General features: G+C 46.2%; 1 protein-coding gene and 1 long non-coding RNA gene across 2 annotated transcripts; both read left to right on the top strand.

The window, feature by feature from the left end:
* The first annotated feature begins 1,399 nt into the window (after nt 1-1,399).
* Nucleotides 1,400-16,367, top strand: MRPS21 (mitochondrial ribosomal protein S21). The gene is made up of 4 exons (XM_008970476.4): nt 1,400-1,574; nt 1,683-1,859; nt 2,296-2,410; nt 16,034-16,367. The coding sequence occupies exons 3-4, from the start codon at nt 2,328-2,330 to the stop codon at nt 16,212-16,214; spliced, it is 264 nt and encodes an 87-aa protein (XP_008968724.1). The 5' UTR covers nt 1,400-1,574; nt 1,683-1,859; nt 2,296-2,327; the 3' UTR covers nt 16,215-16,367.
* Nucleotides 2,417-13,470, top strand: LOC134730654 (uncharacterized). The gene is made up of 2 exons (XR_010112563.1): nt 2,417-3,104; nt 10,445-13,470. It is a non-coding gene; the product is annotated as an uncharacterized LOC134730654 (long non-coding RNA).
* Nucleotides 16,368-25,643: the final 9,276 nt, after the last annotated feature.

Below are 25,643 nucleotides of genomic sequence, written 5' to 3'. Positions count from 1 at the left end.
AACAGGTGGAGCAGGATTTGACCTGTAGACTGTAGTCTCCAGATCCCTGGTTTTAAATGACTTCTTCAAGGTCATAGGCCTGATGAGTATTAGAATTGGGATAGAATCCAGATCTCCCAACTTTGAAGCCAGTGCCTTTCACCACATTATGCTGTGGCATATTTTATTTATTATTTGTTTGTTTATTTATTTTTTGAAATGGAGTTTCACTCTTGTTGCCCAGGCTGGAGTGCAATGGTGCGATCTCGGCCCACTGCCACCTCCGCCTCCCAGGTTCATGTGATTCTCCTGCCTCAGCCTCCCAAGTAGCTGGGATTACAGGCATGTGGCACCACGCCTGGCTAATTTTGTATTTTTAGTAGAGACAGGGTTTCACCATGTTGGCCAGGCTGGTCTCAAACTCCTGACCTCAGGTGATCTACCCGCCTCAGCCTCCCAAAGTGCTGGGATTACAGGCGTGCGCCACCGCGCCTGGCCCTATTTATTTATTTATTCATTTTTAATTTTTTGAGACAGGGTCTCACTCTATTGCCCAGGCCAGGGTGCAGTGGTGTGATCAAAGCTCGCTGCAGCCTTGACCTTCCAGGCTCAGGTGATCCTCCCCCTCAGCCTCCCAAGTAGCTAGGACAACAGGCCATGCCACTACACCTGGCTAATTTCTATATTTTTTGTAAAGACGGAGTTTTGCTTTGTTGCCCAGGCTGGTCTCGAACTTCTGGGCTCAAGTGATCCGCCTGCCTTGGCCTCCGAAAGTGCTGGGATTACAGGTGTGAGCCACCGCGTCCAGCCCATATAATTTATTTTGCATTTATTATATACTACTTTGTTTTAGTATCTTTTATGTGGTCCTAGTGGTCCAGGAGGCACTAGAGTGGTATCAACAGTATCTGGCACAGAGTAGTCATTCAGTGAAAGTTTGTTGACAAGCATAATAATGTCCCAATCTAGTTCTATTTTGTTACTTTGGACCTGGCTTACTCTGAGGTGGGCTTAAGTGTTAGTGTAAGTTATTAGCATCAACTGATGATGCACACGTCTGTGTCTGTCTGTGTCTGTGTGTGTGTGTGTGTGCGTGAGCGTGCGCGCGCACTCTCTCTCTAAGGGAGGTACGTTTTCCTACAGCCATTAGATGTTAACTTACGTGAATAACCATAAATGGATATGTACAGGTAGCATACAAATAGGAGGACGGGTGTCTCCACAGCGAAGAAGAAATTTAAAAGGAGGTTTTTCAGTAGGTCTCACTAGCACGAAAAGGCATAGAAGCTGACATAATTTTTTATTCTAAACCCTGCAGGTGTTTCCCATATATCTTTATTGATTTCACTTTATGTAGTTAAATTAGTGGGAAGATGATATAGGAAACTCACAGTATGTTTATTTCTTTTCCTTAGCACTTAGGCAGATGACGTGTATGAATCAATCTATTTTTCGTCCGGAGAGCAGATCTCAAAGAGTCTGTCCTTTCCGAAGAGAAAACAGGAAGCATCCTCAGGAAGCACCTACTTCTCTTGTTTTCCATCGAGAAAGAGAAATGGCTCAAATATTTATCAAGGATTTCACAGGATTAAGGGGTATGAAATTGGGCTGACCTTCTCAGAGGCCGAAGGACTTCGACTCCATGAGAGGGCGAGAAACGTGTTTCGGGGGAATTTAAGTCAATGAGTATTTTGCTTTGTCAGGTGTAGAGTCCAGGCCCGGGGAAGAGAGGCAGTCAACAGAGGCCAGAAAGGACGTTGCTATGGTTTCCACGCACGTTGTCTCCCTCAGCCTGTTTCTTTGCGCGGCGCTGGCGATTCCGTAATTTCCGCTTCCGGTAGTGAGAACCCTTCCGGTCGGCTAGGTACTGAGCGCGGCAGGTGAGGAGTTGTGCAGGGTTTGGGGAAAGGAAGGCTGGCTTGGCGAGAGGGCAGGTTTGCGGGCTTTCGCCCCCTTTTCCAAAGACCAACAAAGAGTCCTTCCCCAACTCCCAACTCAACCCCTTTTGGAACTATGTGTGGTGGTTGGGACCCTGTGGCGCATCCTTGTCGCTCCTGTCCTTCTCATGCCCGGCGACGCGTCTTTGTAGTAACGCCCTGCTGCCATCTCTTTTCTTCTCTATGCGAGGATTTGGATTGGCAGTGAGAATAAGAGACAACGATTCACGTCTACTTTCTAGGATGACTTCCATGTGCTCCATCTCGCGCGTCCCTGAGCATGTTGAATTTCCAAATCCTAAATAAGCCGCGCGGTGTAGTTTGTATTATGTTGCGTTTCTCTTTCTGCTTTCCTCGCCCTTTCTCCATCATCCTTTAGGCTCTACAGAGTGAAGGTTTAAATCCAAGGTCATGGCAAAACATCTGAAGTTCATCGCCAGGACTGTGATGGTACAGGAAGGGAACGTGGAAAGCGCATACAGGACCCTAAACAGGTAACTGTTAAGGGACCAGAATCATGCCTAGACTCTCTGGGAAGTGCGGTGGTTATTCTCTCCCTTCCCCTTTCGTTGATTGTTCTCAAAACAGTGCCAGCCCAGGTGTTCACAGTCTCTTAAAACGTCTCAGCCCCTCAGTTTATTATCTTAAAAATGAAGTTCTGGGCCGGGCGCGGTGGCTCACGCCTGTAATCCCAGCACTTTGGGAGGCCGAGGCGGGTGGATCACATGCGGTCAGGAGTTTCAGACCAGCCTGGCCAACATGGTGAAACCGTGTCTCTACTAAAAATACAAAAATTAGCCGGGCGTGGTGGCAAACGCCTGTAATCTCAGCTACTCGAGAGCTGAGGCAGGAGAATCGCTTGAACCCGGGAGGCAGAGGTTGTAGTGAGCCAAGATCGAGCCACTTGCACTCCAGCCTGGGCAAGAGTGAGACGCTATCTCAAAAAAAAAAAAAGAAAGAAAAAAGTTCTTCCTCAAACCTAACTGTATGAACTGTATTCAACAAGTAATCACCCCCCGCACCTCCCCGCTTTTAATTTTAATTTTAATTTTTTTTTTTTTTTTTTTTTTTTGAGACAGAGTCTCGCTCTGTCACCCAGGCTGGAGTGCAGCGGCACGATCTCGGCTCACTGCAAGCTCCGCTTCCTGGGTTCACGCCATTCTCCTGCCTCAGCCTCCGGAGCAGCCGGTACTACAGGCTCCCGCCACCACGCCCGGTTAATTTTTGTATTTATAGTAGAGATGGGGTTTCACCGTGTTGGCCAGGATGGTCTCGATCTCCTGACCTCAAGTGATCTGCCTGCCTCTGCCTCCCAAAGTGCTAGGATTACAGGCGTAAGCCACAGCGCCCGGCCCCGCTTTTTAAAAATTGAGACAGGGTCTTGCTGTGTCACTCAACAATCCTCCTGCCTCAGTCTCCTGACTAGCTGGGTCTAGCAACGCACGCCACCACCGCAGTCAATTTTTGTATTTTCTGTACAGAGGGAGTCTCGCCATGTTGCCCAAGCGTAATGACTCCTTTTATGAGGAACCTGAATTCTTTAGAAGACTTAAAAAAGAGCCCAAAGGGAAAATCAAGATGTGAAGTTGCTAGGAAGCGGGAACATAGTATGATAAATAGAAAGCTGAGGGAGTGATTGGTGTGGGACAAAGCTAAAGGAAAAGGTGAATTCAGATTGGCATCCTAGAGAAGCAGGCAAAAGATGGGAAAGCTCACTGGGTGGGATGACTCACACCTGTAATCCTAGCACTTTGGGAAGCCTAGTGGGGAGGATTGCTTGTTGCCAAGAGTTCAAGACCAATCTGGTAAACATAGCAAGACCCCATTTCTAAAAATATTAAGAAGAAAGGAAAAAAAAAGAAAGATGGGAAAGCTTACAAGTTTTGAGGAAAGATACAGCATAAGGAAAAATACATAAATGGAAACGAACTAGCTGGGGTGGAGGAGCTTTATAGCTTCATTGAAAATTTTTGAATGCCAGGCTAAGAGATGTAGAAGAGCCCTAGTAATACTTTTTTTTTTTTTTTTTTTAAGACGGAGTCTTGCTCTGTTGCCAGGCTGGAGCGCAGTGGCACAGTCTCAGCTCACTGCAGCCTCCGCCTCCTGGGTTCAATTGACTCTTCTGCCTCAGTCTCCCGAGTAGCTGGGACTACAGGTGCCCACCACCACGCCTGGCTGATTTTTGTATTTTTAGTCGAGAGGGTTTCACCACGTTAGCCAAGATGGTCTCAATCTCTTGACCTCGTGATCCACCCGCCTCGGCCTCCCAAAGTGCTGGGATTACAGGCATGAGCCACTGCACCCAGCCCAGCCCTAATAGTACTTTACCACTGAATTCTCAAGCAAAAAGTTCTTAGCCTTCCCTTCTCACCAGTTGTGTGGATTTTGACTTTCTGGTATGACTCACGCGTCATTTTCTTTCCCCAGTGTGAAGTAACATTTGGAGAAACAAACGCTTGTTGAGTTGAATTATCAAAGAATTGTAAGGAAGGGGCTCCTGTAGTGCTAGCTGCTCCAGAGGCTGAGGCAAGAGGATTGCTTGAACCCAGGAGTTCAAGACTGTAGTGTGAGTGCACTCTTGTTGTGCCTGTGAATAACCACTCCACTCTAACCTAGGAAGCATAGTGAGACCATGTCTCTTAAAAAAAATGTAGGAAAGATATTGCATGGGCTGCGTTAAGGCCTTTAATGTGGTAGCTTTATTTCACAAGTAAGGGAAGCCTTGGAAGATCAGATTATCTTTATTGGGTTATGCAATTATTGAATGGTGGAGAGGAGCCTAAAGCACATCTTTTTAGTGCAATGTTCTTTAATAATTATTTACTAGTCTTACTAGAAATGGAAAGACTTACGGTGGTTCATTTTCCAATTTAGAATCCTTGTCTTCTCATTTCAGCAGATGTCGCTTTAAAAAAAAAAACCAGAATCCTCATCTGATTGGGTTTAAATATTGGTAGGGTTCTTGAGGACTGAGAGGGCAAAGGAAAGGGAACCTAGTTCTTAGCAAAGCAGAGAGTTCTAGGTGTGGAAGGCTGGATGGCAGAAGACCACAGTGAGGAAAAAAATGCTGTCAGCCGGGCGCGGTGGCTCATGCCTGTAATCCCAGCACTTTGGGAGGCCGAGGCGGGTGGATCACGAGGTCAGGACATCGAGACCATCCTGGCTAACACGGTGAAACCCCGTCGCTACTAAAAATACAAAAGATTAGCCGGGCGTGGTGGCACACACCTGTAGTCCCAGCTACTGAGGAGGCTGAGACAGGAGAATCGCTTGAACCCGGGAGGAGGAGGTTGCAGTGAGCCGAGATCGTGCCACTACACTCCAGCCTGGGCAACAGAGCGAGACTCTGTCTCAAAAAAAAAAAAGAAAAAAATGCTGTCAGAAGCTGTGTAAATGAGAAGCAGTTGCAGGCTCAGAATGGTTTCTATGTCTTTTAAAAGGATCTGGTCTTAGGGTCAGGCGTGGTGGCTCACACCTGTAATCCCAGCACTTTGGGAGGCTCAGGCGGGTGGATCACCTGAGGTCAGGAGTTCAATACCAGCCTGGCCAACATAGCGAAACCCTGTCTCTACTAAAAATACAAAATTAGCCGTATGTGGTGGCAGGCGCCTGTAATCTCAGCTACTTGGGAGGCTGAGGCAGGAGAATCACTTGAACCTGGGAAGCAGAGGCTGCAGTGAGCCAGAATCGTGCCACTGCATTCCAGTCTGGGCCACAGAGTAAGACTCAAAAAAAAAAAAAATCTGGTCTGGGGTCAGCCGCATCACTTAATTCTATGTGCATAACAATTATATCCTTGGGCTGAAGCTGTTCCCTCTACATTGTCACCTATGCTGAGAGTAAAGATAAGTACCAGGTTGTAAGGTATCCTGTTTCATTTTTCTCTATTTCTCCTCATTTCCAACTCTTCTATTTCATACCTTCTGGTGGCATGTCTGAGAAGTATATTATGTCTAATGACCTTTCTCTGGCCCTACTTTGCTATCTTGGAAGTACAAAATTAACTTTTTTTTTTTTTTGAGACAGAGTTTCACTCTTATTGCCCAAGCTGGAGTGCAATGGTGCCATCTCGGCTAACCGCAACCTCTGCCGCCCATGTTCAAGCGATTCTCCTGCCTCAGCCTCCTGAGTAGCTGGGATTACAGGCATGCGCCACCAAGCCCAGCTAATTTTGTATTTTTACTAGAGATGGGGTTTCTCCAGGTTAGTCAGGCTGGTCTCGAACTCCCAACCTCACATGATCCACCCGCCTTGGCCTCCCAAAGTGCTGGGATTACAGGCTTGAGCCACTGCACCTGGCCTAAAATGAACGTCTTTATAGGTAACATCCAGACCCTGCAGTGAGTTAGCTAGGGAGATGAATGTTGAATTTGGGAAAAGGCATGTATTACGTATAACTTCACTCTTTTTTTCTGACTTCTCCCTGTAAATCTTTTTCTGTATGATTTATTTTGGTAGATTTAGATGGGTCTTCTGGCCATGGTTGTTGAGATGTTTGTTATTGAAAGATCAAAGGATAGCTGTTGCTTAATGGTAAAACAAATTTCCAAAAGGCTCAGTTTTAGTTCCCTTATTCCTAAAGTATAGATAACACAAAAGCAAGAATTTTGTTTTTAGAAAATTAGCTACTTTGACAAAAAACAACAAAATTTGTGGTACAGTATTATTTATTGAACCACTTTTTTTTTGAGACGGAGTCTCCCTCTGTCGCCCAGGCTGGAGTGCAGTGGCGCAATCTCTGCTCACTGTGACCTCCGCCTCCCGAGTTCAAGCGATTCTCCTGCCTCAGCCTCCCGAGTAGCTGGGACTACAGGCGCATGCCACTACCCCGGCTAATTTTTTGTATTTGTAGTAGAGACGGGGTTTCACCATGTTAGCCAGAATGGTCTCCATCTCCTGACCTCGTGATCTGCCCACCTCAGCCTCCCAAAGTGCTGGGATTACAGGCGTGAGCCACCATGCCCAGCTGAACCACTTCTTACAGTTGTATCAAGAGAGTAGCGGCTGGGTGCAGTGCCTCACTCTTGTATTCTCAGCAATTTGGGAGGCTAAGAATGGTGGATCACTTGAGGCCAGGAGTTCGAGACTAGCCTGGCCAACATGGCGAAACCCCGTCTTTACTAAAAATACAAAAATTAGCCATGCATGGTGGCACAGGTCTGTAATCCCAGCTACTCGGTAGGCTGAGGCAGAAGAGCCGCTTGAACCTGGGAGGCAGAGACTGCAGTGATGCCCCATATCATATATGGAATGCATCCCCATTTACACTTAAAATTTGAAACAGAATCTGAGAAACAAAATATTTCTAATCTCCTTCCTGATCCTCTTCACTGATACCAGGTTTGCAGAAAATATAAGGCTAGCTCTTATCTTTTGAGAGAAGACTCTTATTTCTTTGTCTAAGATTGTCTATACCCCTTTTTATCTGCCTCTTTTAAAAATCCTTGTCCAGCCACCATATTTTTAATTTAATCAACACTCAGTTTTTGCTTTTCCTGTTTTTTTTTTTCTGTTTTTTGTTTGTTTGTTTGTTTGAGACGATGTCTCGCTCTTGTCCCCCAAGCTGGAGTGCAGTGGCATGATCTCGGCTCACTGCAACCTCCGCCTCCCAGGTTCAAGTGATTCTCCTGCCTCAGCCCCCCGCGTAGCTGGGATTACAGGCACTTGCCACCACGCCTGGCTAGTTTTGGTATTTTTAGTAGAGACGGGGTTTCACCATGTTGGCCAAGCTGGTCTCGAACTCCTGACCTCAGGTGATCCACCCGCCTCTGTCTCCCAAAGTGCTGGGATTACAGGTGTGAGCCACCACACCCAGCCCACATACTACTTTTATGGTTCTCTTTTTGTTGGTGACTGGCATTTTACACAAACCTATTTCCTGGGTCAAAGTGTTAATATTAGAGAGCCGGAGAGTGGTCAGTGTGACACCCTGTGGTTTCAACCCTGGCTGCCTATTAGGATCACCTAGAGAACGAACCATCAAGAAAACAAAACTAATGCCAGGGCCCAGTCTGAGATGAATCAGAATCTCCAGGGGTTGCAACCTGGATGGCAGCATTTTAAAAAACATACCATGAGATTTCACCAGGATTGAAAATTATTATAATAGACTTGTAGCCTCCTGGCTGGGCACAGTGACTCATGCCTGTAATCCCAGCACTTTGGGAGGCTGAGGGGGGCGGATCATTTGAGGTTAGGAGTTCAAGACCAGCCTGGCCAACATGGTAAAACCCCGTCTCTACTAAAAATATAAAAATTAGCCGGGTATGATGGTGCATACCTGTAATCCCAGCTATTCGGGAGGCTGAGGCAGGAGAATCGCTTGAACCTGGGAGCTGGAGGTTGCAGTGAGCCGAGATCGCGCCACTGCACTCCAGCCTGGGTGACAAAGTGAGACCCTGTCTCAAAAAAAAAAAAGACTTGTAGCCTCCTTAAGGACAGAAACCTATGCTTTTTCATTTGTGTATCTCTTGGATTTACCAAAGTGTCTGGCACATCCAAAGCTCTCATTAAATGTCTACTTAATGAACATAAATGTTCCTTTATCTTTTTTGTCACTTATTTAATGTTTGTCAAACTTTTTTACTGAAGTGTCGTTAACAGCAGAGGAGAGTGAATGAACTATAGGGGTTCTGCTACTATAAGCAAACATGGAATTTCTTTGAAGCTTCCCTAAATTAAAATGTAAGGTGAACTGCGTATTCGTTGCCATTGCATCTGTTTTATGGGTAACACCCCCACTCCTTCGAGTTAAAATTGGTGCTCCAGGCAGATGCATCAAATTTGTCCAGAAACTTGTATCCTTTGGCATTCTGTTAATTACCCTGGTTAAGAAGCACAGTATTACCTTTTCTTCAGGGATTAAAACACCAAAGTAGGAGTAGGATTTGGAAAAAAGCAATTTACATTGCTTAAAAAGAAAAGAATTATATTCTTTTCTTTTTAAGAAAGAAGAGGAGGGGTTAGAAAAATAAATTTGGCCAGGCGCGGTGGCTCACCCCTGTAAGCTCAGCACTTAGGGAGGCCGAGGCGGGTGGATCATCTGAGGTCAGGAGTTCAAGACCAGCCTGGCCAACATGATGAAACCCTGTCTCTACTAAAAAAAAAATACAAAAATTGGCCGGGCGCGGTGGCTCATGCCTGTAATCCCAGCACTTTGGGAGGCTGAGGGGGGCGGATCACGAGGTCAGGAGATCGAGACCATCCTGGCTAACACAGTGAAACCCCGTCTCTACTAAAAATACAAAAAATTAGCTGGGCGCCGTGGCGGGCGCCTATAGTCCCAGCTACTCGGGAGGCTGAGGCAGGAGAATGACGTGAACCCAGGAGGCGGAGCTTGCAGTGAGCCAAGATGGCGCCATTGCACTCCAGCCTGGGGGACGAGAGCGAGACTTCGTCTCAAAAGAAAAAAAAATTAGCCGGACATGGTGGCAGATGCCTGTAATCCCAGCTACTCAGGAGGCTGAGGCAGGAGAATCGCTTGAACCCAGGAGGCGGAGGTTCCAGTGAGCCGAGATCGCGCCATTGCACTCCAGCCTGGGGGACGAGAGCGAGACTTCGTCTCAAAAAAGGAAAAGAAATTCAAGTCCCATAGACTCAGAGTCCCATAAATTGTATTATAGCTTCGCGGGGCAGGGGGGAAATGAACAAATATTTCAGTCTTAGAATAATTTTCTTTTTCCTTTCTTTTTTTTTTTTTTTTTTTTTTTTTAATACAGAGTCTCTCTCTGTTGCCCAGACTGCGTGGTCTCGGCTCACTGCAACCTCTGTCTCCCGGGTTCAAGTGATTCTCCTGCCTCAGCCTCCCGAGTAGCTGGGATTACAGGCACCTGCCACCACGTCCGGCTAATTTTTTGTAGTAGAGACGGGGTTTCACGATGTTGGCCAGGCTGGTCTCAAACTCCTGACCTCATGATTGGCCCGCCCGGCCTCCCAGAGCGCTGGGATTACAGGCGTGAGCCACCGTGCCCGGCCTCTTAGAATAATTTTCTAGGTAAGGACTTTTAAGCTTGCATATGTGAGCAGACTGATTTTGGAGTGATCCAATCTTCTGTTTTCCTGCTGCCTGTTAAACACATTTTCTGACTGATGCACTTTTCTGTTTCTTCTTTTTCTCTGCTTTTCCCAAATGTCCTCTCTCTAGCCACTTTTTCTGTATATCTTTCTCACACTCCAGGCCTCTCCTGATCTCTTTCAGCTTTCTCATAGCTGGTAGTTTAAAAATAATTTGCTTGTTCTGTGGTCTAATTACAACAATAGGTAGGAGAGCAAATGAGTCTAGAGGGAGGTGATTAAAGCTTTACCATGTTTGGAGTACAGAGAGAGTCTTACAAAGGAAATAGCCTACGTGTCTGTCCAGTGAGGCCACCACAAAATGCCTGTTATATAACTGGGGGCCCTCATTGGTGCCCCGGGATGAGAAGGTGGAGAGTGGGGGTTGCTAGGAAGCCCTGCATGATTGGCTGGCCCCCAAGCAAAGAAAGGTGAGTACACTGGAAGCATGCCCTGTTGATTCCTTTTACTCCTAGTGGGCTACCTTCTGGGTCCATTGAGTCCTTCTGCATACACGTCTGTCCTGACGTAGACTGGCTACACTGACATGTGAGTCTGCCACCCGCAACTCCCCCCGCTCCAGGCAGCTTGGCTCCTTTTACATAATCATTTGAATTTCACTAAAACTGGCAGCTGGTTTCTCCTTCAGTATTAGGTTGCCAGGCGCCCGAACTCCAGGCTGATCTGTTTACTCTAAAGCTCTTGATGTACTAGTCCTTGAACTACTTTTGGAAGCAGAAGGAAGCATCATTAGTAACACCCCCTCTATTCTTGTGTTTTACAAAGCTTTTCTTGCTTCCGTTTCTGTTAGAGGTAAAGTTGAGTAGATACCTCTACTATAGGGACTCTGGGGCATTTGAAGATAATCTGTGCCTTTTTTAGTATGACTAGAACGTGTCGGGTAAGGGAGGGAATCCTCACCTGGCATCTTGGAATTTATTTGGTCTGTGTTTTGGAAGTAAGTAGTACATCCAGGGAATGCCATTTACCAACCCCCATCATTATATTCTTTCTTTTCCCTCCACCATTCTTATGTTCTTTTGTTATTCTTTTTCCTTGTCTTGCCCTTTCGCCTGACAGTACAGGCATTTCTTTGGTAAGATGATCACCTTTGTTTTAGAAGCCTTTTGGAACTCCAGTAGGGTTCCTTGAGTCATACTCAACCCCTTCCTCCTCTTGCAGTGTTGTTTCATCCTACTTTTAAACTGTCTTTGTCATTCCAATAGGTTCGTCTTCCTAGGTCATATTTACTCAGGGTCTCTGTCCTTTTTATATTCTCTCAAATCCAGTCTCCTTGTACTTTTTACATTATATATCCAATCTTTTTCTTTCAGGGGCTTTTTTCTATATTTTCTCCAATATACTACTTTCTAGTCCAAAAAGCAACCTTCATTAGACAGTATTAAACACAAGTCTCAGCAGAAATAAATGTTTACATGTTTAGATCATTCTTTTATCCAAGTGTCCCATATCGGCTTCCATTTCCTCTTTACTCTGATTGAAGAGTCTAGCCCAGCTCTTCACTCCCTTTTACCCATGGATACTGCAACAGTTTGTCTTCTGAAATTGGTGGTTTTTGCTTGAGAAGCAGAATACTGTTGTAGAGCACTTTACTAAAGACCTGAATTCTGTTTATAGTTCCATTTTGTGATCTTGGGCGGGTCAGCCTCTCTGAACTTCAGTTTCCTCATCTATAAAAAGAGGACATTATTTGCCTAAACAATTTCATAGGAGTGTAGTTAGGATGATGGATGTAAAAATGCTATCTAAACTCTAATATGCCATCGTAGTAAAGGTAATACTATTGAGGCTTTCTGAGCTATATCCCCAATAACTGTATATATTGTAAGGTCACTTAATCCCTTGTGCTATGGACATTTATTAGTCATCTAGAGGACTCATTTTTGGCATACATTTCCTAGTTGTTCTTTGCCAAGTATTTTGTTAGGTGCAAAAGTGAATACAGATTTGATCTCTAACCTTAGAAAAGACACAACCCAATGAGGGGTTCAATGTAATACTGTTTGATCAGTGCTATAAAAGAGACATCAGCCGGGCGTGGTGGCTCACGCCTGCAATCCCAGCACTTTGGGAGGCCGAGGTGGGTGGATCACCTGAGGTCAGGAGTTTGAGACCAGCCTGGCCAACATGGTGAAACCCTGTCTCTACTAAAAATGCAAAAATTATCCAGGTGTGGTGGTACGCCCCTGTAATCCCAGCTACTCAGGAGGCTGAGGCGGGAGAATTGCTTGAACCTGAGAGGTTGAGGCTGCAGTGAGCCAAGATGGTGACACTGCACTCCAGCCTGGGCAGCAGAGCGAGGCCCTGCCTCAAAAAAAAAAAAAAATGGTGCCATGGTGTTGGTTGTCCCTGGACCATCAGCAGCAATATCAGCTGGGAATTGTTAGAAATGCAAATTCTTGGCCCCTACTCTAGGCCTACAGAATCAGAAACTGTGGCACAGCAGTCTGTGGTGTTCTTTGAAATAGGGTTTCACAGCCAGGCGCAGTGGCTCATGCCTGTAATCCCAGCACTTTGGGAGGCCAAGGCAGGCAGATCATGAGGTCAGAAGTTCAAGACCAGCCTGACCAATATGGTGAAACTCTGTCTCTACTAAAAATACAAAAATTAGCTGGGCGTGGTGGTGCGTGTCTGTAGTCCCAGCTACTCGGGAGCCTGAGGCAAGAGAATCTCTTGAACCTGGGAGGCGGAGGTTGCAGTGAGCCGAGATCGTGCCACTGCAACTCCTACCTGGGCAACAGAGCGAGACTCTGTCTCAAAAAAAAAAAAAGGCCGGTTGCGGTGGCTCATGCCTGTAATCCCAGCACTTTGGGAGGCTGAGGCGGGTGGATCACCTGAGGTCAGGAGTTCGAGACCAGCCTGCCAACATGGCAAAACCTTATGTCTACTAAAAATAACAAAAATTAGCTGGTGCTTGTAATTCCGGCTACTTGGGAAGCTGAGGCAGGAGAATCGCTTAAACCCAGAAGGCGGAGGTTGCAGTGAGCCAAGATTGCGCCATTGCACTCCAGCCTGGGCAACAAGTGCGCAACTCCGTCTCAAAAGAAAGAAAGAAATAGGGTCTTGCTTGCCCAGGCTGGAGTGCAGTGCCACAATCATGGCTCACTGCAGTCTCAACCTCCTGGGATAAAGCATTTCTCCCATTCTCCCATGTCAGCCTCCCAAGTAGCTGGGAGTGCAGGTGTGTGTGCCACCATGTCTGGCTAATTTTTTATTTTTTGTGGAGATGGGGTTCTCACTATGTTGCTCAGGCTAGTGTCAAACTCCTGGGCTCAAGTGATGCTCCCAGCTCGGCCTCCCAAAGTCCTGGGATTACAGGTGTGAGCCACCATGGCCAGCCAGCAATCCCTGTTTTAACAAGCTTTCCAGATGACTACTGCATGCCAAAGTTTGATTTCACCTGAACTAGTTTACAGATGTGATAACAATTGATTTGGGCCTTTGAGGAACAAGTAGGATTTCATCAGGAAGAAAAAGAAAAGAATGATATTCCAAGTAAAGGGAACATCATGAGCAAAGAAAAAAACAAGTATGTAGGATGCTTGGAGAACTGCATATACTTAAGTGTGACTAGAGCATAGGCATTATAGGGCACGTGTTTTGTTTTTGTTTTTTGAGATGGAGTCTCCATCTTTTGCCCAGCTGGAGTGCAGTGCCTTGATCTCGGCTCATTGCAACCTCCACCTCCCAGGTTCAAGCTATTCTCCTGCCTCCGCTTCCCGAGTAGCTGGGATTACAGGTGGGCACCACCATGCCCAGCTAATTTTTGTATTTTTAGTAGAGATGGGGTTTCACCATGTTGGCCAGGCTTGTCTCGAACTCCTGACCTCAAGTGATCAGTAGGGCAGGTTATTAAAACATATATATATAGGGGGCAATTGTTTGGGCTTTGAGCTTAGACTAGTAGTTCCAAAATCTGTCTGTACATTGGAATCACCTTGGAAACTGAAAAACCTGCTCATGTCCCTTTCCCTCTCCTTTGTGATTTAGTTGGACTGGGTGTGGCCCAGGGTTCAGAATGTTTAAAAGATCCCTGGGCAGTTCTGATGTGCAGATGATTCTGGGAACTTTAGTGGCTTAGGCCACTCTGTATATTAGGAAAGATTTTTTAGCACCAGAGTGACATGATCTGATTTATGTTTTAGGGCAATAATTGGTGTAGGAAAAGAGAGTGGAAATAGGGCAACCTACTTTTTCACATTTCAGATGAGTTGTTCTTTAGGATCCCTTCACAACCACTTTCTTGTTCTCAAGTTCAGGTTTAATGCCTCCTGTGAGTTTGTTTTTGTTTTGTTTTTCCTTGAGACAAGAGTCTCTGTTGCCCAGGCTGGAGTGCAGTGGCACCATCTCGGCTCACTACAGCCTCCACCCCGAGTTCAAGGGATTCTCCTGCCTCAGCCTACTGAGTACAGGTGCCCACCACTACGCCTGGCTAATTTTTGTATTTTTAGTAGAGGTGGGGTTTCACCATGTTGGCCAGGCTGGTCTTGAACTCCTGACCTCAAGTGATCTTTTTGAGATGGAGTTTCACTCTTGTTGCCCAGGCTGGAGTGCAGTGGCGCAACCTTGGCTTACTGCAACCTCCGCCCCCAGGGTTCAAGCAATTCTCCTGCCTCAGCCTTCCGAGTAGCTGGGATTACAGGCATACACCACCATGCCCGGCTAATTTTGTATTTTTAGTAGAGACAGGGTTTCTCCTTGTTGGTCAGGCTGGTCTCAAACTCCTGACCTCAGGTGATCCGCCCACCTCGGCCTCCCACAGTGCTGGAATTACAGGTGTGAGCCACCAGCCTGACAGGATGGAACTTTAAGTAAGAGAATCACCTTAAGAATCACCCCTAGTGATTCTGTTCTTACTGAAAATGGCTCTCCCCAGTTGAGGTCTCTGAAATGCCCCATTAGTTGAGAATCATTGCTGTAGGGAGACATGTTCTTCAGGTACTGTATCATATCCCTCAGGTGTGTTGTGGTAGAGTAGGTTTGAAAACATAACTTTGACTATAAACTCTCCAAGAGCAAGGGCCATGTAATTAATTGCTTTTTTATTTCCCCAATTTTTTTTTTTTTTGAGACAGAGTCTCACTCTGTTGCCCAGGCTGGAGTGCAGTAGTGCAATCTCAGCTCACTGCAACCTCCACCTCCGAGGTTCAAACTTCTCCTGCCTGCCTCCTGAGTAGCTGGGAGGGACTATAGGCGCCCGCCATCATGCCCAGCTAATTTTTGTATTTTTAGTAGAGACGGGGTTTCACCATATTGGTCAGGCTGGTCTCGAACTCCCGACCTCAGGTGATCCACCTGCCTCGGCCTCCCGAAGTGCTAGGATTACAGGCATGAGTCACTGTGCCCAGCCTTTTTTTTTTTTTTTTTTCCTTGAGTCAAGGTGTCACTCTGTTGTCCAGGCTGGAATGCAGTGGTAGGATCTCAGCTCACTGCAGCCACGAACTCCCAGGTTCAATTGATCCTCCCACCTCAGCCTCCTGAGTAGAGGGGACTATAGGCGTGTACCACCATGCCTGGCTAATGTTTGTATTATTTGCAGAGACGGGGTTTTGCCGTGTTGCCCATGCTGAACAATATTTTTTTTCTTTTTTGAGACAGGGTCTTACTCTGTCACCCAGGCTGGAGTACACTGGTGCAAACACAGCACACTGCAGCCTCAGTCTCCCCTGGGCTCAAGTGATGCTCCCACCTCAGCCTCGTGAGTCGCTAGCACTACAGACACATATCACGAAGCCTGGCTAATTATTTTTATTTTTTGTAGAAACAGGGTTTTGCCATGTTGCCTAGGCTGGTCTCAAACTCCTGGGCTCAATCTGCTCACCTTGGGCTCCCAGGGTGGTGGGATTACAGGCATGAGCCACTGCACCCGGCCCACAGATTCTTATTGAGGCCTTTGTGAGTAGGCAGTTGATGCTCTATTGCCACCATTTCCCACTGTAATTTTTATAAATACCAATTGTTTGGTCAATCGACTTCTATTTATGAAACTGGAAAAGAATAATGATGATCCCAAATGTCTAACCTCATTGCTTGCCTTTATACAGAATCCTCACTATGGATGGGCTCATTGAGGACATTAAGCATCGGCGGTATTATGAGAAGCCATGCCGCCGGCGACAGAGGGAAAGCTATGAAAGGTGCCGGCGGATCTACAACATGGAAATGGCTCGCAAGATCAACTTCTTGATGCGAAAGAATCGGGCAGATCCGTGGCAGGGCTGCTGAGGCCTGTGGGTGGGACACCCAGTGCGAAACCCTCATCCAGTTTTCTCTCCATGTCTTTTCTTTGTACAACCCCATTTCCTATTACCATTCTCTGCAATAAACTCAAATCACATGTCTGCAAGAAGGCCTCCAAATATAGAAACAATCCCATTAGTCAGCAGTGGACCCTGTCTTTTATTAAGTGAAAGAAGAAACTGAGTCTGAAAGTACTCTAGGAGTAGAATGGTATTTGCCAGGGACTGGAGGAGGGGGCAATGAGGAGTTATTGTTTAATGGGTACAGAGTTTCAGTTTGGGCAGATGAAAAAGTTCAGGAGACGATGGCCTGGCATGGTGGCTCACGCCTGTTATCCCAACACTTTGGGAGGCTGAGGCGGGCGGATCACTTGAGGCCAGGAGTTTGAGACCAGCTTGGCCAATGTGGTGAAACCCCATCTCTACTAAAAATACAAAAAAAAAAATTGGCCGGGCGTGGTGGTGCACGCCTGTAATCCCAGATACTTGGGTGGCTGAGGCAGGAGAATTGCTTGAACTGGGGAGGCAGAGGTTGCAGTGAGCCAAGATCATGCCACTGCACTCCAACCTGGGCGACAGAGTGAGACTCCATCTCAAAACAAAAAAACGGAGATGGATGATGAATGGTGATGGCGGTTGCTCAAAAAGTTGAATGTACTTAATGCCACTGAACTATACCCTTAAATGGTTAAGATGGTAAATTTTGTGTTTTACTACAATAAAAACTTTTTTGAAAGTCCAGAAGAAGTAAGGAATTTTTTTTTCTTTTTTTTAAGAGGAAGTCTCGCTCTTGTCCCCCAGACTGGAGTGCAATGGTGCAGTCTCGGCTCACTGCAACCTCCGCCTCCCGGGTTCAAGTGATTCTCCTGCCTCAGCCTCCCCAGAAGCTGGGACTACAGGCACCTGCCACCACGCCCAGCTAATTTTTGTATTTTTAGTAGAGACGGGGTTTCACCATGTTGTCCAGGCTGGTCTCGAACTCCTGACCTCAGGTGATCCGCCCACCTCGGCCTCCCAAAGTGCTGGGATTACGGGCATGAGCCACCGTACCTGGCTGGAAAATTTTTTTTTTTTTTTTTTTTTGAGATGGAGTCTCGCTCTGTTGCCTAGGCTGGAGGGCAGTGGGGCAATCTCGGCTCACTGCAAGCTCCGCCGCCTGGGTTCACGCCATTCTCCTGCCTCAGCCTCCCCAGCAGCTGGGACTACAGGCACATGCCGCCACGCCCGGCTAATTTTTGTGTTTTTAGTAGAGATGGGGTTTCTCTGTGTTAGCCAGGATGGTCTCGATCTCCTGGTCTCGTGATCCCCCTGCCTCGGCCTCCCAAAGTGTTGGGATTACAGGCGTGAGCCACCGCGCCCGGCCGGAAAATTTTTTTAATGTAGTGAAATATGTCTACCATTTCCTACCCAATTTTTTTGAATCCCCAAGCAAAATCTTACTGAGAAAGCATCTATTACTTTTTATTAAACTGTTCCACGTTAGGTAGAGAGGAGAAGATGCATGTATGTATTTGGAATAAATTCTGCTTCTGAAAACACCTATCAACCAGACTAGAGTGCTGGAATCCTTGCCCAAAGAAATTCTTAAATCTACCCTAATGTTCATTCCTGTTTTCTGTCCTTTTAGTTTTCCTAACAGAGACTAAGAGAGGGATGGTGGAGAAGAAATAAAGCAATAGATGGGTGGGACTCAGTAGATAGTAGGAAAGAGGGAATGGAGCGTTGAGAGAGAATGGCACAGAGCCAGAAATACCCACAAAGCAGTGCTTCTCAAAGTGTCAGATCAGCAGCATCAATTTCACCAGAGGGATTGCTTGAAATGCAAATTATGGGACCCTACTTTAGATCTTCGATATTGGAAATTGAGGTTGGAGCCCAGCAATCTATTTTCACAAGCCTTGCAGGTGATTCTGATGCCTGCTAGAGTTACAACCACTGCCCTTTGCAGTACTCAAAGAGACTTCATGTGGAGGTTCCCACCATCACTGCCTCTACCCAGCAGGCACTCCTGATTATTTTACTCTTGACGCTGCGGAAACTGACCACTGTGGGAAGACCAGCTGCTCTGCTTTTTCTCCTGCTGTTTCCTCCACCATTGGTTAGCTGACAGCCATGTTACTATTATTAAGAGTCGGTGCCAGGCCGGGTGCCATGGCTCACGCCTGTAATTTCAGCACTTTGGGAGGCTGAGGCGGGCGGATCACAAGGTCAGGAGTTTGAGACCAGCCTAGCCAACATAGTGAAACCCTGTCTCTACTAAAAATAAAAAAAAATTAGCTGGGCGTGGTGGTAGGCGCCTGTAATCCCAGCTACCTGGGAGGCTGAGGCAGGAGAATCACTTGAACGCAGGAGGTGGAGGTTGCAGTGAGCCAAGATCGCGCCTGGCGACAGAGCAAGACTCGGTCTCAAAAAAGTTGGTGCTGGCCAGGCACAGTGGCTCACGCCTGTAATCCCAGCACTTTGGGAAGCCGAGGCGGGCGGATCACAAGGTCAGGCGATCGAGACCATCCTGGCTAACATGGTGAAACCCCGTCTCTACTGAAAATACAAAAAAGTTAGCGGGGCATGGTGGCGGGCGCCTGTAGTCCCAGCTATTTGGGAGTCTGAGGCAGGAGAATGGCGTGAACCCAGGAGGCAGAGCTTGCAAAGAGCCGAAATCGCGCCACTGCACTCCAGCTTGGGCAACGGAGCGTCTCAAAAAAAAAAAGGAAAAAGAAATAGATCTGTTCCTTTCCCTCATTTTGGAGAAAATCTGTATACAGGCTGCCTTCAACTTTGTTCCCTTTATACAACCTAGTCTTAACAAACAAGATATGACACTTCTGAGTCACCTTTAAATCTGAATCTGAGGCCGGGCGCGGTGGCTCACGCCTGTAGTCCCAGCACTTTGGAAGGCCGAGGAGGATGGATCACGAGGTCAGGAGAGCGAGACCATCCTGGCTAACACGGTGAAACTCCGTCACTTCCGTTTTTTTTTTTTTTTTTTTGAGACGGAGTCTCGCTCTATTGCCCAGGCTGGAGTGCAGCGGCGCGATCTCGGCTCACTGCAAGCTCCGCCTTCTGGGTTCACGCCATACTCCTGCCTCAACCTCCCGAGTAGCCAGGACTACAGGCGCCCGCCACCGCGCCTGGCGAATTTTTTTTTTATATTTTTAGTAGAGACGGGGTTTCACCGTGTTAGCCAGTATGGTCTTGATCTCCTGACCTCGTGATCCACCCGCCTCGGCCTCCCAAAGTGCTGGGATTACAGGCGTGAGCCACCGCGCCCGGGAGGCTGAGGCAGGAGAATGGCGTGAATCCGGGAGGCAGACCTTGCAGTGAGCCGAGATGGCGCCACTGCACTCCAGCCTGGGTGACAGAGCGAGACTCCGTCTCAAAAATAAATAAGTAAAATAAAATAAATCTGAATTTGGTCTTTAGTACATTTTAATGATATTGAGCCATAATATAGTGTCATCTACCACAGTGGTAAGGCATGTTTGTGATAACAGAATCAGGCCTGTTACTTGGCATTATTCTCCTGGGGCTAAAGTTGCTTCTGAGCTCCCTCCAAAATACTAAGAGGTGGCTGAGATTTGAAATTTTCTTTGTCTCTAAAAATTATCCCCCGCTTGTTTTAATCTTCAGTCCTATTGCCCATGCTCCCCTAGAGCAATGAACAATGATGGGTTTTAGCAGCTAGCCAGTTGAGAGGCCTCATAAATGCGATAAGTGGCTGGATAAAGTTCCAATCTGCTTATGCTGTGATGATAGGGAGAAAAACTTTCCACTCCTTGCTCTGGGAAGCTAGAAGATAATTTGCATGGTAGTTTAATGAGTAGGGGTTGCACTAATCTTTTAATCCCTGCATTGGTTTCAGAGGAGGGGTGGTTTGCTGTTTACCCAGTTACAGAATGTTAGGTAAGTACCTCCTACCCTAAACTTGGGCACCTATGAAATCTCTTACCTGTTTAGTGAAGTGCCTCTGACAGGCCTGCTCCAATCATAATTTAAAGATCTCGTAATCTAGTGCTCTGGAATCAGCTACCCCTTTAAAATTGGGACTCTGTTGAGTAATTTTTTGTGTGTGTGTGTGTGTGTGTGTGTGTGTGTGTGAGACAGAGTCTCGCTCTGTCGCCCAGGCTGGAGTGCAGTGGCATGATCTCCGCTCACTGCAAGCTCCGCCTCCTGGGTTCACACCATTCTCCTGCCTCAGCCTCCCGAGTAGCTGGAACTACAGGTGCCTGCCACCATGCCCGGCTAATATTTTGTATTTTTAGTAGAGACAGGGTTTCACCATGTTAGCCAGGATGGTCTCGATCTCCTGACCTCATGATCCGCACTCCTCGGCCTCCCAATGTGCTGGGATTACAGGTGTGAGCCACTGTGTCCGGCTCTGTTGAGTAATTTTGACACTGCACTTTCAAGTTTTCAGAAGTGCACCACTTACAAAATAAGAGTTTGTATGTTAAGTGAGAATGCTAAGGAATAATCACTCACTGTATACTAACAAGGTTAAGGAATAGTGTTTACATAGGTAATTGAAGGGAAAAGGAAATGTTGGAACTTCCACTATGTGTCAGCTACCTTACATATATGATTTTTACTTAGTCAAAAAAATCTGGATTCCATCATGATCTTGGTATCTTATTTAACATAAACCCTTGTGTCCCCTGTAAAATAAGGATAATGGGGCCGGGCATGGTAGCTCACGCCTGTAATCCCAGCACTTTGAGAGGCCGAGGCGAGCAGATCACAAGGTCAGGAGATCGAGACCATCCTGGCTAACACGGTGAAACCCCATCGCTACTAAAAATACAAAAAATTAGCCGGGTGTGGTGGCACACACCTGTAGTCCCAGCTACTGAGGAGGCTGAGACAGGAGAATCGCTTGACCCTGGGAGGTGGAGGTTGCATTGAGCCGAGATTGTGCCACTGCTCTCCAGCCTGTGACAGAGTGAGATTCTGTCTGAAAAATAATAATAATAATAATAATAAGGATAATGGTATCTATAGTTTTTGTTTTATGTTTTATTTTTATTTATTTTGAGACGGAGTTCCGCTCTTGTTGCTCAGGCTGGAGTGCAATGGTGTGATCTTGACTCACTGCAACCTCCGCCCCCTACCTCAAGCCTCTCGAGTAGCTGGGATTAACAGGCATGCACCACCATGCCCAACTAATTTTGTATTTTTGGTAGAGACAGGGTTTCTCCATGTTAGTTAGGCTGGTCTCGAACTCCCGACCTCAAGTGATCCACCTGCCTCAGCCTCCCAAAGTATTGAGATTACAGGCATGAGCCAACTCACCAGGCCAGCATCTATAGGTTTTTAATGAGGATGAAATAATGGAATGCATGTCAAGTACTTAGCATAGTGTCTGGCACACAGAACACAATGGATGTGAGCAATTAATTATAGTCCCCTAGTTGTGCCAGCCAGACACCTGATTTTATTTATTTATTTATTTATTTATTTATATTTATTTATTTTTTTTGAGACAGCATTTCACTTCTGTCACCCAGGATGGAGTGTAATGGCTTGATCTTGGCTCACTGCAACCTCTGCCTCGCAGGCTCAAGTGATTGTCCTGCGTCAGCCTCCCAGGTAGCTGGGACTACAGGCGCACGCCACTGGACCTGGCTAATTTTTGTATTTTTTGTAGAGATGGGGTTTCACCATGTTGCCCAGGCTGGTCTCGAACTCCTGGGCTCTAGTGATCTGCCTGCCTCGGCCTCCCAAAGTGCTGTGATTACAGGCGTGAGCCACTGCGCCCAGCCCAGATACCTGATCCTTGATTCCTCCTCCCCATTCAGCCGTGACTAGCATGTGTTTAATCCCTTCTGGCTATCTCTATGATTAAACGCCACGACCTTACTCCCAGCTACCATCATGACTCTTCTGGATTACTACAACAGCTATTTGGCTATCGGCTTACCTTAGTGTTGTCTGGCTTCAATCTATTCACGCTTTGGCCAGAGTGATTGTTCTAAAATGCAACTCTGATCCTTTCACTCTCCTGCTTAAACTGACCATTGGTTCCCATTGCTTTCAAAACAAAATCTAAACCACTTTAAACCACTTAGCATGGCATTTAAGGCTCTTTATGATTGAACCCTGCTTTTCTCTCTACCCATTTTTCCCCTGAAATGCACTTCTGGATCACAGCACATGCTGTTTTCTCTCCTCCCCAGTCCACCAGCTCTCAGCTGGATTTTTTTTTTCTCTCTCTTTTTGAGACAGGATCTTACTCTGTTGGTTAGGTTGGAGTACAGTACTACGATCATGGCTCACTGCAGCCTTGACCTCCTGGGCTCATGTGATTCTCCCACCTCAGCCTCCCCAAGTAGCTGGGACTATAGGCGCATGCCAACACACACAGCTAATTTTCGTATTTTTTGTAGAGATGAGGTTTTGCTATTTTACCCAGGCTGGTCTTGAACTCCTGGGCTCAAGTGATCCACCCACCTCCGTCTCCCAAAGTGTTGAGATTACAAATGTGAGACACCACGCTTGACCCTGGAATGTTTTCTAACATGCCTTCCTTGATGCCTTTACCAACTTTGTATTATCTTTTTAATGTCTTAAGTTTACCTTTATAAGTTTGCTTCTATAATAGCACAGTTTATTTCTTTCTTTTTTGAGATGGAGTCTTGCTCTGTTGCCTAGGCTGGAGATCTCAGCTCACTGCAGCCTCCGCCTCCTGGGTTCCAGCAATTATTCTGCCTCAGCCTCCCAGGTAGCTGGGATTACAGGCACATGCCACCACGCTTGGCTAATTTTTGTATTTTTAGTAGAGACAGGGTTTTACCATGTTGGCCAGACTGGTCTCAATCTCCTAACCTCAGGTGATCCTCCCACCTCGGTCTCCCAAAGTGCTGGGATTACAGGCATAAGCCATCATGCCTGGCCTTTTTTACCACTGTATTCCCAGTGCTTTGTATAATGCCCAACATTTAAATGCTCAGTAAATATTTATTGAAGGAATCTATGACAACAGATACGATCTACTAAGTCTTAATATGTGCCAGGCCCGGTCCTAAATATGTTTTGTTTTATTGTGATAAAATATACATACATGAAATTTCTATTTTAATAATTTTAAGTATGCAATTCAGTACCATTAAGTAAATGTTGTATAATCATCACCACTGTTTCCAAAACTTTTCATCACCCAAAACAGGAACTCTGTACCCATTAGGCGTTAACTCCCCATTCATCTCTCTCCAGCCCCTGATGGCCTCTATTCTACTTTCTGTCTCTGTTTGGCTATCCTAGTTACTTCACAAAAGTGGAATCATACAATATTTGCCCTTTTTGTCTAGCTTATTTCACTTAGCATCTGTGTTGTAGCATGTATCAGTACTTCATTTGTTTTTATGGCTGAATAATATTCCATTGTATGTATATACCATATTTTGTTTATCTACTCATCTGTTGATGGACACTTGGGTTGCGTCCATTATTTGGCTATTGTGAATAATGCTACTATAAACACAGGGGTACAGATATATCTTTGAGACCTTGTTTGCATTTCTTTGGGGTATATGCCCAGAAGTAGAATTGCTGGGTCATCTGAAAATTCTATTTTTAATTTTTTGAGGAACTACTATACTGTTTTACATAGCAGCTGCACCATTTTATATTACCAATAGGGCACAAGGGTTCCAACTTGTTTCCTTCCTTCCTTCCTCCCTCCCTCGCTCCCTTCCTCCCTTCCTCCCTCTGGATCCTTCTTCCTTCCTTTTCTGTCACCCAGGCTGGAGTGCGGTGGCATAATCACAGTTCACTGCCACCTTGATCTCTCAGGCTCAAGCTATCCACCCACCTTGGCCTCCCAAAGTGCTGGGATTACAAGCATGAGCCACTGCACCTGACCTCTTTTATTTTATTTTATTTTATTTTATTTTATTTTTATAGTAGCCATCCTACTGGATGTGAAGTGGTATTTCCTTGTGGTTTGGCTTTGCATTTCCCTAATAACTAATGCTGTGGAGCATCTTTCCATGTGCTTATTTGCCATTTTTTGTCTTCTTTGAACATACATATATTCAAGTGTTTTACCTGTTTTTGAATTAGGTTGTTTTGACCAGCACGATGGCTTACGCCTGTAATCCCAGCAGTTTGGGAGGCCGAAGCCAGTGGATCACTTGAGGCCAGGAGTTTGAGACCAGCCTGGCCAACATGGCAAAACTCTGTTTCTACTAAATATACAGAAATTAGCCGGGCCTGGTGGCATGAGGCTGAGGCAGAAGAATTGCTTGAATCTGGGAGGCGGAGGTTACAGTGAGCCGAGATTGTGCTACTGCATTCCAGCCTGGGTGACTGAGCAGACTCTGTCTCAAAAAAAAAAAAAAAAGAATTAGGTTGTTTTGTTGTTGAGTTGTAAGTGTTCTTAATATATTCTGGATATTAATCTCATCAGATATATGACTTGCAAATATTCTCTCACATTCTGTGGGTTGCCTTTTCATTCTGTTGATAGTGTCATTTAATGCACAAAACTTTAAATTTTGATGAAGTCCAATTCATCTGTTTTTCCTTTGTTTGCCTGTATGTTTGGCATCACATCCAAGAAATTATCGCCAAATCCAATGTCAAAAAGATACACTCCTGTTCTCCTGTGTTTTCCTCTAAGAGTTTTACAGTTATTGCTCCTTAGTTTTAGGCGTTTTTTGAGACAAGAGTCTCACCCCAGGCTGGGCGCAGTGGCTCACATCTGTAATCCCAGCAGTTTGGGAGGCCAAGGCAGGCAGATCCCTTGAGGCCAGGAGTTGCAGACCAGCCTGGCCAACATGGCGAAACCCCATCTCTACTAAAAATACACAAATTAGCCGGGCGTGATGTCAGGCACCTGTAATTCCAGCTACTCGGGAGGCTGAGGCATGAGAATTGCTTGAAACTGGGAGGCAGAGGTTGCAGTGAGCTGAGATCGCAACAGTGCACTCCAGCCTGGGGGATAGAGCGATACTGTGTCTCCAAAAAAAAAAAGAGTCTCACTCTGTGGCCCAGGCTGGAGTGCAGTGGGACAATCTTGAGTCACTGCAACCACTGCCTCCCAGGTTCAAGAGATTCTAGTGCCTCTCTCCTGAGTAGCTGGGATTACAGGCATGCACCACCATGCCCAGCTAATTTTTGTATTTTTAGTAGAGATGGGGTTTCACCATGTTGGGCAGGCTGGTCTAGAGCTCCTGGCCTCAAGTGATCCACCCACCTCAGCCTCCCAAAGTGCTGGGATTACAGATATGAACCACTGTGCCCAGCCCTACATTTATTTATTTGAGATAGAATCTCCTTCTGTCATCCAGGCTGGAGTGCAGTTGCATGGGATTATTGATGTGAGCCACTGTGCCCAGCCCTACTTTTATGTATGTATCTACTTATTTGAGACAGGGTCTCCCTCTGTCATCCAGGCTGGAGTGCAGTTGCGTGATCCCAG

This window comes from Pan paniscus, chromosome 1 (assembly GCF_029289425.2).
Source record: "Pan paniscus chromosome 1, NHGRI_mPanPan1-v2.0_pri, whole genome shotgun sequence".
Lineage (NCBI taxonomy): Eukaryota > Metazoa > Chordata > Mammalia > Primates > Hominidae > Pan > Pan paniscus.
The sequence above is the reverse complement of the archived record's forward strand: the minus strand, read 5'-3'. Positions and strand labels throughout refer to the sequence as shown.